General features: G+C 35.3%; 1 protein-coding gene across 2 annotated transcripts in view; it reads left to right on the plus strand.

Annotated features, from left to right (window-relative positions):
* PPP4R3B (protein phosphatase 4 regulatory subunit 3B) overlaps positions 1 to 17,320 on the plus strand; it is an 80,457-nt gene extending 63,137 nt beyond the window's left edge. Inside the window, exons 11-16 of one of the 2 annotated variants that reach the window (XM_043987261.1) lie at positions 4,099 to 4,257; positions 5,254 to 5,423; positions 8,031 to 8,170; positions 9,057 to 9,241; positions 12,041 to 12,240; positions 15,634 to 17,320. In XM_043987261.1, the coding sequence (XP_043843196.1) occupies positions 4,099 to 4,257; positions 5,254 to 5,423; positions 8,031 to 8,170; positions 9,057 to 9,241; positions 12,041 to 12,240; positions 15,634 to 15,729 (950 nt within the window). In that variant the 3' untranslated portion in view covers positions 15,730 to 17,320. The remainder of the gene's footprint in view (positions 1 to 4,098; positions 4,258 to 5,253; positions 5,424 to 8,030; positions 8,171 to 9,056; positions 9,242 to 12,040; positions 12,241 to 15,633) is intronic. The other variant, XM_043987262.1, reaches the window with a different exon arrangement.
* The last annotated feature ends 905 nt before the right edge of the window (positions 17,321 to 18,225 follow it).

Below are 18,225 nucleotides of genomic sequence, written 5' to 3' on the forward strand. Positions count from 1 at the left end.
GGTACCCTTGATAAAAAAAAGGAAAGTATAGAAGAGAGGTTGGTTTGAGGGAAAAGAATGTAATGAGATTTACAGTTAGGCTTCAATCATTCATGCCTGCTCAACCATATAACTGTCTCTCATAAAAGCAAAAGCACAAGGTGGGCAGAACTAGTCACTATCCTGGATTGCAGTGCCTGTAGTGATCTGGCAAGGGAATTTGCCCAGTGGCACCTGCACATCCGCTGTTGAAGGAATCCATGTATCTGTTAGTTTGTAATTTCCCTTGAGTGGCAACCACCAACATGCATAGGAAGAACTTGAAATGTATGATTATTAGTGAAAGGTAATTGGAGTTGTATTGGATATAAGCCCCATGATTAACTATCTTAAGAAGAGTGATATGCAGCCCTTCTCCAAGCTGCAATTAATCACACACTCCTTGGCATCATTCCATGGCTCCCACTTTAGAGACCACTGCTGTAGAATGTAGTTAAGCTGATGTAAATAACTCACTGAAAGTCTATTTGGGGCATCACTTTACTTATCTTGGGTATCAATTCTTTATTGGCCATTTCTGTTCTATCCTTTAAAGTACAAAGATCACTCTCCTTTTAGATCTGTCATCAGTGTTCTTTCTACCATGAAGAGCAGTCCTTTCCCTTTTAAAATGTTCCTTGTTGTTCCTAGTGTAGTCTTTTTATTATTCTTATCTTACCAGCTTCAATTTGCCAGCCTCAGCTCATCTTTGAGCTTTAGCATTCTTGACACAATTCTTTTTTTAATTTTTATTTTTTTGTAAGGCAATTGGGGTTAAGTGACTTGCCCAGGGTCACACAGCTAGTAAGTGTCAAGTGTCTGAGGCTGGATTTGAACTCAGGTCCTCCTGAATCCAGGGCCAGTGCTCTATCCACTGTGCCACCTAGCTGCCCCTTGACACAGTTCTTAAAGGACCATGCTATGAGTCTGTATTCATCCTCACTTAGCTAATTTTTGTTGCTATTATTTGACTATGTTCTTTTTTTTTTTTTAATGGTGAGGCAATGGGGGTTAAGTGACTTGCCCAGGGTCACACAGCTAGTAAGTGTCAAGTGTCTGAGTCCAAATTTGAACTCAGGTCCTCCTGACTCCAGGGCTGGTGCTCTATCCACTGCGCCACCTAGCTGCCCCTGACTATGCCCTTTTAAAATTAAGTTGATGAGGGGGCAGCTAGGTGGCGCAGTGGATAGAGCACCAGCCCTGGAGTCAGGAGGACCTGAGTTCAAATTTGGACTCAGACACTTGACACTTACTAGCTGTGTGACCCTGGGCAAGTCACTTAACCCCCATTGCCTCACCAAAAAAAAAAAAAAGAAGAATGAATTGATTAGTTCCTTGTGTAGCCACATCTGTCTCTTTAGCCAATTCCCCTTTCTTCTCATAGTCAGAATTCTTTCTCTTAGTTATTACAACTTCCTTCTTGAGAGGCTATTTCATCTTAAAGAATTTTTCACCATAGCCTCTTAGTTGTCATTTCTCTAAACCTTTTGTAATCTATGATCATAAACTATGCCTATCAGACTGTGCCTTTTCTACCACACATTCTAAGATGGAGTGGTTACTTACTCCTAAGGTTTCTATCACAACCCACCCCCCCACCCCTTTTTGATGTAAATCAAATTCAACATAGCTTTGCCTTTTGGTCCTTTATCAAGGATGAAATTATTATTAAGATCAGTCAGTAAATGATTACCTTTTCTGCTTTTGGCAGAAAGTGTTATAGCAGATGTCAAGGTAAATTTTTAAAAGCCTCCCATTCCTACCATATTGTGCTTGTGTGCCAGGTTTGTCTCCTGAGGTAGTTGAAAAGCATAGTACCCAAAGGAAAGCCCTGGCTAGTCCTCAGATAACATAGATCAGGACCAAACAAAGCCTCACAGTTTCTTCCAGAATTGTTCAAAGCTTGCCTCTTCCCATAGAAATCCATAAGATATTTCTCATATTCCCCCTTCTCTTTCCATTCATATAGCTACCACTCAAGTTCAAGCCCTCATACTTTCCCAGCTGGACTATTGGAATAACCTCCTATTTAGTCTCCCCTTCAAGTCTCTCCATTCTATCATCCACAGCCATCAAAGTGATTTGGCTAAAGCACACAGATTTAAGCATGTCTGTTCTCCTTGTCCCTACCCCTACACTAAGCTCCATTACACACTCCCATGTTTTCCTTACTAATTCTCCTCTTCTGGTAACCTAGACTCCATCCCTGCCTGAGCCCCACACTTCTGAGAGGTCAGCTTTGCTCTAGTTTGTGCTTGCTTGTATTTGTATCACTAGCTTGATTATAAGCATTTAATTGCTTTAACTATGAAGATAACTTTATATGCTTTACATTAACTTCACTGTGTATATTATATCCCTCAGCAGATTATAGGATCATAGATTTAGAGCTGGAAGGGACCTTACAGGTCATCAAGTTAAACTCCTCCACATTACAGATGAGGAAACCGAGGCCCAGAGAAGTTGTGACTTGACTAATGTCATACAGCCAGGCTGTAAATGTGTGAGACAAACCCATGTCTTCTTCCCTCATAGATCCACTGTGCCATATCAATGCCTTAGGGATAGAGACTGCCTGCTTTATTAGCACAGTGCCTTGAGCATAACATAGTAAGTTCTTAATGTATGTTTGAGTATAATTAAAGATATTGAAACTCATCTTTAAAGTAGAAGACCTGTGGGTTTGGGGGAAGGAAATCTACTATCAGGTGTAATAAATTTAAGTATTATTACTGAGGAAAATTAATTTAATTCCTTGTGATATAGAAGGGTTCCTCAAATGGTTACTGTCATGGTATAGCTTAAAATTAGTCATTTTTCTGTCTGTGCATAAAGTGTGTGGTTAATATAACAAATTGCTTGAAGCAGTATTTTCTAGGTGATTTCTGGGAATGTGTGAACCAGTAGGTAGAGAAAAAAGGTCAATCCATTTGCATAGGTTTCAGTTAGCTATGTTGATATTTATACAGTGGCATTATTAATTTATATTTTATTAAAATGTCCTTCCTTTGAAGATGTTTTTAGGATAATAATCCTAATATGGTTTCTTACTTGAGGAATTTGTGAGTTTTGTCAATTCAGGTAAAATATTTGACAGCTTTTGTTTGTGCCTTTCAACATATTAACCATGTTTGAATTTTTCAGTCATAAGCTCAGTTTCTAAGCACTGTCAGTTGTTTGAATGGTTTTTTTTCTGTGTTTTTCCTTCTTCCTAAAACATAATTTTCTCATTGGATTTATTTTTAAAATGTTTGTCATAATTTCAGAAATCTGGACCCTTATAAAAAGTAGCTTTTTAAAAAAAGTAAAATTGAGCAAATCAATCACTGAATGCTTTCATTTCCTTACCTGGTCATAGAATGTTGGATCTAGAGGGCTCCTAGAAATTATTTAACCTAGCCCCCTCAATTCCTTGATTCAAGGAAACTGTGGCCCTGAGTTAATGAAATTATTTTTCTGAGGTGATATAACTAATCAGTGGCCAGTAAGCTAGACTTGTTAGCACAGTGTTATTTCCATATTATTATACCAATATTTCTTTGGGGAGGGGGGGGCACAGGGCAATTAGGGTTAAGTGACTTGCCCAGGGTCACACAGCTAGTAATTATCAAGTGTCTGAGGTCGAATTTGAACTCAGGTCCTCCTGAATCCAGGGCTGGTGCTTTATCCACTGCGCCACCTAGCTACCCCACCGATATATTTTTAAAAGAAGAAAGAGAGTAATATGTTTGAACATGAAATCTTCACCTACAAATATCTGGAAAACTAGAAACATCAGCACATATAATTTGGAGTTTTTAATGTTCTTAATATAAAAATGGAAGCTATATTACAAGTGATTCTGTTGAGAAAAGAGCCAATGACAAAAATGGTGTTTCTGAATTATTGTCTGTCTAATGGTAAAATATGTGGTATAGTGTCAAAAGCACTGGACATGAGTTGAGTGCTATAGAAACATGGGCTGTTATTAATAACATTGGTAATAACAGTGTCCTCATGTAGGTTGCATGATTTTACATAAATGAACAACAAGAATTTTTGTATTTTTGTGTGTCTAATTCATCTTTCTTTTTTTAATAGATAACTACCAAACAGCACAGCTGCTTGCCTTAATTTTGGAATTACTCACATTTTGTGTGGAACACCACACATATCACATAAAAAATTATATTATGAACAAAGATTTGCTAAGACGTGTCTTGGTCTTAATGAATTCAAAACATACGTTCCTGGCATTATGTAAGTAGTGATTAAAATAGAACTTTTATAAAATTATTTAAGGCCAGTTTGGGGTTTTTTTTTAATAATTAAGAAAATAGCATTTATTCACTCAGTTGAATTGATGGTGCCATGCATTGGAAAGCCAAAACTTTAAAAAATGATGGTGGGAAGGATATGGCATATAGTATAGTTGTTTCCCTGCATGCTACTTGGAAAATAAGTTTTAACTAGTTTTAATGTTTTTAAGAAAGGACATCATGATAAAAAATAGCTCACTAACACATTTTGTTCCGTGTCCTCTTTACTAATTTACTCACTCTATAACTTGAGCCTTTGAAATTTTATGTGACGTTATTATTAGTTCATTCATGTTTTGAACTGTATCCAGAAGTCAGTGGATAAAGAACTAAAAAGTAATTATTAGATGTAGAATCTCTTACTGTTCTAAACATGTTATCTGTTACCCTTGTCTTGTAACTCATATAGCATTATTATATTATGTATTAAGATGAGAAGGAGCAGAGTATATTAGTATTTAGTCCTACAAAGGTTGGATAGATGAGAAAGAGTGAATATAGATAAAACTTCTTTCCTCTCTTCTTCCTGTACCATTCTTCCTTGGGTAAAAAATATCCACACAAATAGGGGTGAGGTTCAAGGCTTGCTATAGGTAAAATTTTGGAATGACCTCTCTGAAAGTCTGTGAAGACTAATTGGATAGTGTCTGTAAAGCACATTAAACAACTCCTTGAACACAGGCAGTATATAAAAAATAGAATTAGCAAATATAAAACAAGGAATTAGAATTATGTGGTTTGTAACAGCAGGAATTTGTCAGTTTTTTGTTCTTTTAATTTTGTTTTACTCTGGTAGGCTGAAGGAGATATAAATACTGTGGATTATTTTCAAGCTTCAAAAATGTGAAATGAAAGCAAATTAAGAGTAAAACCTGTAACTGTGGTTCTTTAATGTTATAAAAGGAGAATATCACCTTATCTTAAATTATTTTTAAAGGTGCTCTTCGTTTCATGAGGAGGATAATTGGTCTTAAAGATGAATTTTACAACCGTTACATCACCAAGGGAAATCTTTTTGAGCCAGTTATAAATGCCCTTCTGGATAATGGAACTCGATACAACCTGTTAAACTCAGCTGTCATTGAGTTGTTTGAATTCATAAGAGTGGTAAGTTGAAATACTATTGAAAAGAGTTCTTAGTATTTATTCAAATGTAATTATTAACTTCTAAAATGACACTAAATACTCTTTTGTAGAGTAAATTCCTTATATTCTTCATTTTCTCACTATTTGTTTTACGTTTATTTCATGTGTTTGGACTTCTATTTTCAATAAATTACATTTTCCTAAAAATCATTATTATTTATCTATTTACCTTCTGTTGTCACTAACTTTTCCACTTTGGGGTTAAATAATAGCATGGTATTTATTAAAATAACAAATATTATAGAAACGGTACTTAATAAGAAATATCAGTAAAATTATATAAAAACAGAATTGACATTTCATTTTCATAATGTAAGCTAAATAAACATGTGTTAAATGTAATTCAATTCTTAGTTGACAAATGTTCTGACATATTTAACATATTGTCATTCCTTTTTGAATTTCAAACACATGCACTTGAAATATCTTCTGAAAGCGCCTTTTGATGGAAAACAAACCCTTGTAAGACATTTTAGTGTTAGTGATAATGAAAACTCTTTTATACTGAAAACAAATAGAAAATTTCATCAGTAACCCATTCCAAAAATGTCCTGCATATTATCATAAAAAGGGCATACCAGAGAATTGAATTAAAGAATTACAGAAGTGGAAGGGATCTGTCGATTCAGTCTTTTCATTTTATAGATAGTAGAACTGAGGCCCAGAAAGTTAAATTGACTTGTCCAGGGTCATATAGTCATCTAGTGGCAGAATCTGAACTACAAAGATTCCCTGTCCAAACTCTGAATATATAGTAGCACTTAATGTTCTTTGAATTCGTAAAGTAGGGGATACTGTAGAGAAGAGAACTCAGTGGAACTTTTTGTTAGAAGCCTCAATGGACTGACAGATTAGCCATGAAGAGAGCCTTTTCCCTTCTACAGACACACACCTACTCAATGTGCTGGATGTGTTCAGGAGGTGAGGGGGGTGGGTATAAAAGGGTGACTTAATTTTAAGCTCTTCTGTTTTAGAAACTTTTGTCTTCTGTCTCCTGGGTTTTTTTTATCTTAGAAGATTGTAAAAGGGAAGTTAGACTTTTTTTTTTTCAGATCTCATGTTTATTTACTATAAACTTAAATACCTTTTGTTCCTGAATATGGGTGTCAAAGTGGATAGAACACTAAACTTGGAGTTAGGAGGAACTAATTTGAAATCTGGCATCAGGCATTTACTAGCTGTATGGCCCATGCCAGGTCATTTAACCTCTCTCAGCCTTAGTTTCCTTATGTGCAAAATAGGGATAATAGTGCTATAAGGATCAAATGAGAGAACATCTGTAACAGCAATGGCTTTGCAAACTTTAAGGTGTCATATACTGGCCATACTGATATTGGTGGTGATGCTATCTTTATATAATGGTAGTGCCACTAAGACTGTCAATAGGTTTTGAGTTGTTTTTTCCAGTGGTCAAGAAGAATTTGTCATTGTTCATTGATACTCCCTTTCTAGATCCCCCTTAAGACAAAAGACATATGTTTTTTAAAAATAACTGACTGAGGTTAAGTGTATATTTCATAACCATAGAAGAGAGAGAAAAGTTGGTCTTTCAGGAGTTTGAAGTCATAACCTTTAATACAACTCTAAGGAACTTGACTAAATAGCAGCAGAACACTTCTGCTACTGATGTTTTCTCTATTTGTGACCTTGAGCAAGTCACTAATTCTTTTGAGCCTCAGTTTATTCATCTGTAAAATGAAATTATATTAGATGACCTTGGAGGGGGGACCCTTCAAGCTCTAGATCAAATTAACTTTTTCTTTAGAAATTTCAGCAAGCAAAATAATATTGAAGTGAGTTTTTTCTTTTACAAAATTGTGTCCTTTCTACTTTTGAAAGAGCATTTGAACAGTTTAGAAGTTCTTTTGATTATTGAAAACCCAAATAGGACATAAATTTAGAGACCTTTTGTTTTTAAATATAGAATTGATGATACTGTAATTTAACCACTTTCTTTTTGGGCTTCCTATTTTTCTCCTCATTTGCATTTTCTGATTCAGATGCCAGAGGACATTTGTCTTAAAGAGTAAAGATCCTTAATTTAACTGACTTCTGGAGTTTCTTTTTGAAAAATGGATTATGTATTTCTTGACACATCATAATGACTACAAAGTCTTGGATCATGTCTCAGTACAAAATATGAGAACTCTTTACTCCCATAAATCTGGGGTGGTCACTTTGGTTCATTCAAAACATAAAATGGAATTCAGGAGGAGTTGTTACTGTGAAATAGTCACTCTACAAAGGCTACACTATTAGAGAAACTCTAGGACCAATTCCTGGAGTGGAATTCTAGGTAAATAGCTCATCAGTCTTATATAAATCTAAGGAATCTACTTATTTTTTATGTAACCATGTCCCATTTCTAAAAAGTGAAATGGGAAGTCACTTAGTTTTCTACAGAATCTTTGTATTTGTTAAAAAAAAAATAACTTAGGGCATTTTTTGGAAGGTGATTAAAAAAAAACTTGGGGGCAGCTTTGTGTAATGATAAACATTTTTACTTTTCTGGAAAATACTGTGAGATGAGAAAATATGTGGAATGTAAATTTTTTTATGCTTACACAGGAAGATATCAAGTCTCTTACTGCACATATAGTTGAAAATTTTTATAAGGCCCTTGAATCAATTGAATATGTTCAGACATTCAAAGGATTGAAGACAAAATATGAACAAGAAAAAGACAGACAAAGTCAGAAACTGAACAGGTATTGTGTTTTGAAATTCAAGCCTATGATGAAGTCAACTTATAAATGATCCATATTTTTTGATATTACAGGTATATCCTACTACATATCATTATTTGGTTCTGTGAAAACAACTTCAGGTGAAGGGGTACTGTGAGAAAGCAGTTCCATAAGAAAAGGGTTATAAACAGAAAATATGTTCTTGGTTAAGGCAGGGAAGACGGTGGGCCAGGGCAATAATGTAGGAGAATGGGATTAGAAAGGTCCAAGTTTAAGTGAGCCAGGAATCTAGAACTCTGCACTACACTGGCAGAGATCCTGCGTAGGAAACTGAGTTGAACACAGAGTAAAGTGGTCCCAAGTAACAGGGCTGAAGTGAGGAGTGCATTTCTACTCAACAGAGGCAGTAGAAGGAATGTTAGCAGGTGATTTAGGTGTTAGGTGTGCATAGGATTGATCGTTTAGTTGGTTTACCAGTTGAAAGGACCATAGTGAAATTTTTGCAGTTATTAAAGTGGGGGTTTAATTATGACATGTTAACAAAATTTCAGACATTGTTGGTTTAGGGCAGCTTTATGTGGGATATCTTTGTAGAGCTAGACATTCACACGAAATATAAATAACAATACAATAGAAGTAGTCATGTTTTTTTCTTCTTTCTCCTGGAAGGAGGGATAAAAAGGATGGCTTTGCTTTAAATCCCCTCATGTTGTAACTCAGTACATATTTTAGTTGACCATAAATTATCCTAAAATATCTCCAGATGGATGGACCCATTTGTATTTTTCTCATCATTATGATTTGTTCTATGCAAAAATCAACTCCTCGTGGTTCCACATTTATGATTTCTTTTACATTTTAAAAACTGGTTACAGAACTTGAGTCACCCGTGATATATTTATTACAGTGTACCATCTATATTGCGTAGCAACAGATTTCGAAGAGATGCAAGAGCCTTAGAGGAAGATGAAGAAATGTGGTTCAATGAAGATGAAGAGGAAGAAGGTGAAGCAGTTGTGCCACCAGGTGAAAAATCCAAGCCAGAGGATGATTTTCCAGATAGCTATGAAAAGTTTATGGAAACTAAAAAAGGTATTCACTTTGGGTTATTTTTTTTTGCTTTTTAAAGAAATTTTATTTTAATAAATAAACATTTTTATTTATTTAAAGTTTTGAGTTCCAAATTCTGTTCTTCCTCCCATGCCCCCTCCCTGAGGCAGTAAGCAATAGGTTATACATGTGCAGTTATGTAAAACATTACCATATTAGTCATTTTGTATAGGAAAACTTGAAAAAAAGAAAAAATGAAGGATAGTAAAAAATAGCATGCTTCAGTGTTCATCACTATCAGTTCAGTTAATATCAGTTCTTTCTTTGGAGGTGGATTGAGTCATCAATAGTCTTTGGGATTGTCTTGGATCATTGTATTGCTGAGAATAGTTAAGTCATTCACAGTTCTTCATCAAACAATATTGCTGTCTCTGTGTGCAGTGTTATCCTGGATCTGCTCACTTCATTATACATCAGTTCATAGAAGTCTTTCCAGGCCTTTCTGAAATCATCCTGCTTGTCATTTCTTATAGCACAATAATATTTCATCACCATCATATAACACAGTTTGTTTAGCCATTTCACAATTGATGGGCATTCCTTTGATTTCCAATTCTTAGGCACCACAAAAAGAGCTGCTAGAAATATTTTTGTGTAAATAGGTCTTTTTCTCTTTTTTGGGATGTCATTGGGATAGAAAACCTAGCAGTGATATTGCTGAATCAAAGGTTATGCATATTTTTATAGCCCTTTGGTCATAGTTCCAAATTGCTCTCCAGATCAATTCACAACTCCATTAGTGGATTAGCATCCCAGTTTTCCCACATCCCCTCCAACTTCCAACATTTTCCATTTTTGTTATATTTGCCACTCTGATAGGTGTGAGGTGATAACTCAGAGTTGTTTTAATGTGCATTTCTGATCAATAGTGATTGATAGGATTTTTTCATGACTATAGATAGCTTTGATTTCTTTGTCTGAAAACTGCCTGTTCTCATGTCATTTGACCACTTATTGATTGGGGAATGACTTGTATTTTCATAAATTTGACTCAGTTCTCTATATATTTGAGAAATGAGGCCTTTATCAGAGATACTTAGTGCAAAAATTCTTTTTCTGCTTTTCCCAGTTTTCTGCTTAAAATTTTGGTTGCATTGGTTTTGTTTGTGTAAAAGCTTTTAAATTTTATATAATCAAAATTATCTATTTTATATTTTGTAATGCTCTCTATATCTTCTTTGGCCCTAAATTCTTCCCATCCAGAAATCTGACAGATAAACTGTTCCCTGCTTTCTTAATGTGCTTATGGTTTCACCCTTTATGTGTAAACCATGTACCCATTTTGACTTTATTTTAGTATATGGTGTGAGATGTTGGTCTATACCCAATTTCTGCCATACTGTTTTCCAGTTTTTATCAAATAATGAGTTTTTGTTCCAAAGCTTGGATCTTTGGGTTTATCACATACTAGATTACTCTAGTCATTTACTATATTGTAAATTTTATTCCACTGGATCCACCACTATTTCTTAGCCAATACTAATTTGCTGTGTTTTTATAATTATTTATGCAGAAATCATTAGATATAATTTTCTCTTGTGAAGACATATTTTTACAAAATGCATGAGATGTTCCACACTAAATGTTTCATAGTAACATTTCTTCCAGTTAGTGAATGAACTTGAACTATACAGTTTTCAAACACAAGCCCTTTCCAAGTATAAGTTTATTTAATTGTTTGAAAAGGCAAATTTTCAGTTTTGCATTCAACCACAGTTAATAGCTTTGTATTGATATTTGATACTCAGAGACAATATTGTCAGACTCTGTTACATGATGTAAATGGCCCTATAAACACCAGTTTAAACTTGTGTTAGAGTCTTAGAACTGGAAGAGACCTTAGAAAGACAGCTTAGTTTATTACCCTCATTTTATATACTGTGAATCAGGCAGAATTTAAACATGTAATCCTAACAACCTTAAAAAGTTAGGCTACTGCAGAGAAAATCAAATCTATCCTCTCATCTCAATTAATTTCAGCCAACATCTATTAAGTACCTGCTCTGTTAAAGGAAGTACTTAAGGTTGTCAGGATTCAAAGATGAAACAAAATATATTTCCTGTCTTGAAGAAGCTCACAACCTAGAAGGGGGCAATACAAACATACAAGTAACTATGATACAGTTTATATTATGGTATGAGCCAAGGAGAGATCTGGAGTAGTACAGAGGGGAGGAACATAAAGTTGCCAAGAAAAGTAAAAGTAAATTTCCCCCTTATTCCATTTGGATTTGTTTTATACAGTTTCTTTTATCCTCATAGAAGGATTAAAAAGCTTATGCTTGTTTTATACTTATTTATGCCTGATGTGTTATGATTAGGAATTTGGACATTCCTTTTTAAGGGTATTCTTATTGATTTTCTATTGCTTATATCTTAATGGAATGTAATAGAAAAAAAATTAATTCGGAAAAAGGGGAGACCTGAGTTTTAGTCCTAGCTCTGACTTGGGCAAGTCATTTCTCTTCTTTTAGGTCTTAGTTTTCTTATCTTTTTTCTAAGATCTGAACTTGGTCCTGTCTCTACTTAATCTTCACTCACCACTGCCAAAAACTATATCTGAGTCCAAGAGAAATAAACTGAAATAAATATTCAGACAGTAATTTTCTTCCTTTGATTTGCTCTGAACATGCTCACTACAAACACTGGTCTTACCACAAGACACTGCCATTATTGCCAGAATCAAGCTTTAAGAGCCTTAATCATCTTAGGCTTTAAAAAACAAATTAGAATATGTGTGAGCACAAATTGATGTATATTCATATTTTATCTTTGGTTTAGCAAAAGAAAGTGAAGACAAAGAAAATCTTCCCAAAAGGACATCCTCTGGCTTCAAATTTACTTTCTCTCATTCTGCCAGTGCTGCTAATGGAGCAAATAGTACGAACAGTAAATCTGTAGTTGCTCAAACACCACCAGCAAGTTCTAATGGATCTTCTTCCAAAAATACAAGCTTGACTACATCAGTAACAGCCACTAAGGTAAGTAAATTGACGTTGTTTGGTTTGGGGGGTTTTGTTTTTACATCCCCATTCTCTTTTGTTTAGAAGCAGTGATGTGAATTGAGATTCTGGGTAGGTATTATATTTTAAATTCATTCAAGTTTCTGTTATCTGTTATATCCATCTAATGACTAATTCTGGATTTTAAGTTCAAATAACTGTGTTTATATTTTAATCGGTATTTTTTTGCCCTTATTTTATTCTGTATTTATCATATTTTACCACCAACAGAATATATAGAACATGATTTTTGATAACCTCAGGCCTTCTTATGAATACTATTAGGCTGACATACAGAAATTCCTACTATGCTAAATGGGGCACTTTACTATGTTTCCTGAATTCTTATGATGATGTTGTTTTTTCTTTGCAGTTTTCTGACTTTTTATATTGTCTAAGTCCTCTCTCAGTTTTCCATTTTTAATCTTGTTATAGATTTGTAAAGCAGCTATGGAGCTTGTTTGTAATTTGTATAAAATAAAAGCAAGTTAGTCTCTGTGTCAGGGTATATGGAGCTCTTCTTTGAATAAAGTACAAGTCTTTTGCTGTATGGATTTGATATGTTGTTGTTTAAACTGAATTCAGATTTAATTTTTTGCTCATGAATTGACAAAGTTACCAGATAGCTAAGTCTTGGATAGATAAGTGAGGCCTTAGTATTGTTTTGAATAGTAATCCTTTTATTTCTACCTTAAATCTTTAGGTTTTGATTAAGACACATAGTTACAATAGATGACATTATCAGTCATAGCTGACAATGAGTTCCTAATAGGAGTGGAAATTTTAATAATTTGAGGGATTACCAAAATTATCCCTTTTTAGCTCATATTTAACATGTTGGCCTCATCCGGGCAATGCACTAGACAAAAAGTTGGGATGGGAAGGTACAGAACATGACTGGCTTTGTTTCTGTTAAATTATTTTCCCTTCCACTGACTTCACACTTCTTCTAGTGGTCAAGCTTTCTTCTTCACCTCAACCCCCTTAAAAAAGATACACAGACAAAGCTGCGTTTTAGTTTCAGGCTTCTCAAAATAATATAAATAACATCTTGCTTTATAAGCCTGATGTTTTTCATAATCTTTCACCATCTGCTAGATTTTAAAACATACAAATACTGTCAGAAAACAGCAGCTTCTCTTGTGACAGGAGGATTATTATTGCTTATTTTTCTGGTGGTGTTGATATAAAAGCTCTTCACCGATTTTCATTAGTTCATTTGAACAATCTCAATTGGGTTTTCATTCAGTTGATTGACATTAAGTGCCTGCTGTGTGCCAAGCTCTGTCTAGGCACTGGTGGTACAAAGACAAAAGCACAATAATCCTTGCCTTCAAGGAGTTTCCATTCTGACAAGAAAGACAACAGACACACAGATAGGTTTGTACAGAAAGTATTCAGCACAGATGCCATGTAATTGGTGGGGTAGGGCTGAGGAAGTCTGCAAGAGAACACGAAAGGCCATTGGCAGAACGTGGTGGTTGGGCTGAGTTCTGAAAGGAGCCCAGAGGTGAAAACAGGGAGAAAGAGAGCATTCTAAGCATCAAGTACAGCTATTATGAAAGCATAGAAAATAAGGATATTGCCAATTTTTTAAAATTTGTAAAAATAATATTTTTAGGAAGCTTAAAAGTAGATAAATTCTAATCTGTATTTATATGGTTGCTAAGAGGGAGTATGACAGTGGGTACAGGGCCACTGACTTTGGAGTCTAAAAAACCTGTGTCAAACACATAACTCTCTGAAAATGAATAAATTACTCAGTCTCTCATTAACCCAGGCAATTCTGTGAGGCTAAAAGTTGCAGATCTGCAACAGTGGCAGGAAGTTGACAACATTCATAAATTAGTGGCCCCCCCCCCCATTTTTTTTAATAGTTGAGAGCAGATTTCTTTAACTGATATTTTTGTAAGTGTAAATCTAATACCTATACTTAATACAAGGACTAAATAGTCATTTCAATTAAATAGGTCTTTTTTCTGGGTATAGGGTCCTAATTTTTGTGAATTAATAGAAATTCAGGGGTTTAGAGTACTAAGGAAACTTGACCTACGATAGTTCCTATTTAGTGGGTTTTCAACTACTCTTTGACAGTTTGGTAGGTGAGAATTGATAGGTCTTTAACATTAAGCCCCATTACTGAGGAGTTATGCATAGATCATCTCTTATGTCTATGAGAAATGAGAATACTGTGTCACTTGTTTCAGAAATAGTGAAGCAACTTGTGTCATAAAGTAAGAAAAACAAAAACTGGATCCAGTTTTTGTCAGAGTAGGCCAAGTGAACTTTAGTAAACTCAACTTCTTTCTGAGCAAGCTTAATAAGCTTATGAATATTATCTGCTAATACCCCAAAGGCAGAGATAGCTGCCATTTTTAACATGTGATATATGAAGATGTATGTAACAGGCAGGGGGATCATGTTAAGGGGGATATGAATGGGCTTCTTTGGAAACATTGCACCTTCTGTAATAGCCAGCCAATGGGAGATCTGGGGGGAGGGACTTTTGACTTGGGCATAGGATATAAAAGGTAGGCTGGTGGCTGTAGCTAGGGTGTGCCTTGCACACCTAGAGACAACCTTTTTTTTTTTTGGCAGGGCAATGAGGGTTAAGTGAGTTACCCAGGGTCACATAGCTACTAAGTGTCAAATATCTGAGGCTGGACTTGAACTCTGGTCCTCCTGAATCTAGTGCCAGTGCTTTATCCACTGTGCCACCTAGCTGCCCCCCTGAGACACCCTTTCTTGCAAGATTGTCCAACAAAATTGCCTTCCTGCTTATGTCCTGAGTTGGGTTGAGTTTGTCGGTGAGGGCCCTTGTTTCTCACATGTCCCTTTCAGCTATAAAATTTTGTTTCTTTGATTCTACAAGGTGAATTAAAGAGTGAGAAACTTAGTGGTGAGCCAATCAGGAGACCTAGGTTCTAATCCTGCCTCCCAACCATTCTGGGCTTACTTCTTCATATGTGTAAAATGGAGGTGATTTTATATTAGCTTGATCCTTCCAACTCTTAAAATTCTAAATTTCCACCACTAGTTTCTTTACTAGTTGGCTATTGTTTCTTTTCCTGTTTTGTGAGTCACCTACATTTCATTTCCAGTCCCAATTCCTTGTTTTTTGTTTTGCTTTGTTTTTTGCATGGGACAGTGAGGGTTTAAGTGAGTTGCCCCAGGGTCACATACTAATTGATAAGAATAACATTTAGATTTTTTTCCTTTTTGTACTGATGCCATAAACTGTTTCTTTGACTAGCTAGCCAAAAATTATTTAAGTGTACAGAAATGTTTTAGCATTTGTAGAGTTGTTACCTTCTTTCTGCAAAAAAGTATCAAATATATTTCAGTGAAGTTGACTTTTTTATTTTTCAACAGGGAAGTCTGGTTGGCCTAGTGGATTATCCAGATGATGAAGAAGAGGAGGAAGAAGAGGAGACATCTCCAAGAAAAAGACCTCGCCTTGGCTCATAAAAACTTTGGGGGGGAGGGGAACCTCACTGTGGGGTATTACTAAATGCTGCAACTGTTCAGTGAGCTTAAAAGTCTGAATCAGAAAGCTTTCTCCCTTGAACATATAAGATAATATACAAGGAGTAGCAAAAGACACTCAGTGTATCAACTAGAAGAGTTTAGTTCTGTAAACACCAGGCTTCCAAGGAACTTTTCTCTTTCTAGTAATTAAGGAGTTTGCCTTTCAGGCTGTCAAAAAATGGTGGGTTAATAGTAATCAGAACCTGGGTGACAGCTTCTCAGCAAGGAAAGTCTCAGGTTTGGGGAGGGATGAGGGAGGGGAGCAGGTCAGTAAAATTTTAATATTGCAGGGTTGCCCTGGGTATGTATCAGAACTAGAAACGATTGTGAAACTTCAGTTGCAAACCCAATAACATTACTTTTGTAATGGTGCTGGCCATAGTGTTCTTTTATCAGTTGCCTCTTTTAAAACAATTTTTAGGGAAAACAGATTTAGCTAGCATAAAAATGAAGTTAAACTGTTGGGACCATTTCTTTAAAAATTTAACAAAAATTCAGCCTTTCAGTTTGGGGAAGGCACACCTTGTGCTACCATGCATGTTTGAATTTTACACACCAGGAATTTCCAGTATGTATTTTGGAGAAAAGCAAGCTGGTTTAAAAATGGACAGTTTTGTTCATCTAACATTGAAACCAGCACTTCCAGAGATACTGATGACAGAAATCAGTAGTTTCCCAAGAGAATGTTCTCCAGGAATTTGCTTGTGGCTATAGCAGAGTCCTTTCAGCTGCACCAAAGTACAAGCATTTGTGGAAGGTACAGTATCAAGTCACTTTCTGCTGTTAGTAAAGCTTCTCTTTTGCTAAGCAGCTGTCATCCTGTCACATTTGCAACTTGCTTGATGTGTCAGCTGATAAGCACTAACACACAGAGGTTTAAATAGTGCTGAACTAAGTGGCATTTAACATCAAGAAGCCATTTTGGACCAAGAAGTTACTAGAAAAATCAGCCTGCAGCACATAAACCTTTTCCTTAAGCAGGGGTGTGATATGAAAGCTGCTTTTTTTCTTTGTTTGTTTTTGAAGAGTAAAAGCACATTCCATGTACACAAATGAATTGCAAAAATAATTGAGGCAAACAGTTGAAGTTTTATTTTCAAAGAGCAGCAAGTAATCTGTAAATATTTTAATGTTAGTTTGCCCATCTATGATCTGAGATCATGCTAAAATGAGAAAAATGTCCCCAAACTCTATAATTAATGTGTTAGAAATGATAAAAGCTCAAAACTATGAAACCAGCTGCAATCCACCACATAGAGATCGCCCTTGTAATGTGTTATGGGTCCATTTTTCCTGGAATAGTTTAAACTGAAGCAGTTTCCCTGTTTTGGAGATTTTGTAGTTAATTTTAATTTTAGCTATTGTTTGGAAAAGATGGGCTGTCTGTGTAGATATGAAGTATAGTTTTTTCCATAAAACAGAATTTATTTTGTATTAAAAATACCACTGTACTTGTTTTACACCATTTGTATACATGTGGTGATATTAATGCTGAAATGTAAAATTCAGGAATTAAAATGTGACCCTGTAATTCCATAATTATTGCTTTTGTTTGGTTTGTTGTAAATGTAAGTTTACTCAGTTTTGAGATGGCCATCTTAGAGTATCATTAATAAGCCAAGAAAATTATTCATAGTTTAACATTTATTACACACTACTAGGTCAAACAATGCAGGAGTTCTAAACTAGTGAGTTAGAGAATCTATTGTATTTTCAGCATTCTGATTACACTTAAGAGTGGGTGGGCCGTGGGGAAAATAAAATCTTATGTCCCCATTGGGCTCCAGGCATCCTAGAATGGGGCTTCTCTCTCACTTATACAACTAAGGGTATATATCATGAAAGGTATCCTTCGTGTATCAGTAAAGTGACTCAGGATGTATTAGACTTAAGATCAAGAATACTTATAACATTAAGAAGTTCCCCTATCAACCCTGATCTTATAATAAGCCCCTTCTTTCCTTTTCAAAGCTAAAACATTTCCTCATGAAAGTGAAGGGGAAACGAGTATAATGCATGCTTTCCCTATTGAGGCTGAAAATGTGACCCTATCCAATGTGGATAAAATTCTGGTACTAAGCACGAACTTTACATCTCAATTCTTTTTTTCTTTTCTAAATAACTGCCATGAGCTTTAAAGAACATTTACATCACCACAGGAGCCTTTATAGCAAGAATGCGAATGTTTCATGAATTACTGTATTACAGTTTTAGTATTAGGAAAAAATGATGACATCATGAGATTCAAATGACTTTAAATCCTAAACCTGTTGGAAGCAGGAGATATTAAGCTTCCACTCAGTTACCATGTCTAGAGCCACCGTCCTCAGGCAGACTTATTAAATTTCTACCCCTCCATTTGTACCCCGACTCAGTGGAACAAGTGAAAGCCCACATTTGAATGCCTGGGGCCCTTGTAGATTTTTTTAAAGTTAC

Source organism: Dromiciops gliroides, chromosome 2 (assembly GCF_019393635.1).
Source record: "Dromiciops gliroides isolate mDroGli1 chromosome 2, mDroGli1.pri, whole genome shotgun sequence".
Classification (NCBI taxonomy): domain Eukaryota; kingdom Metazoa; phylum Chordata; class Mammalia; order Microbiotheria; family Microbiotheriidae; genus Dromiciops; species Dromiciops gliroides.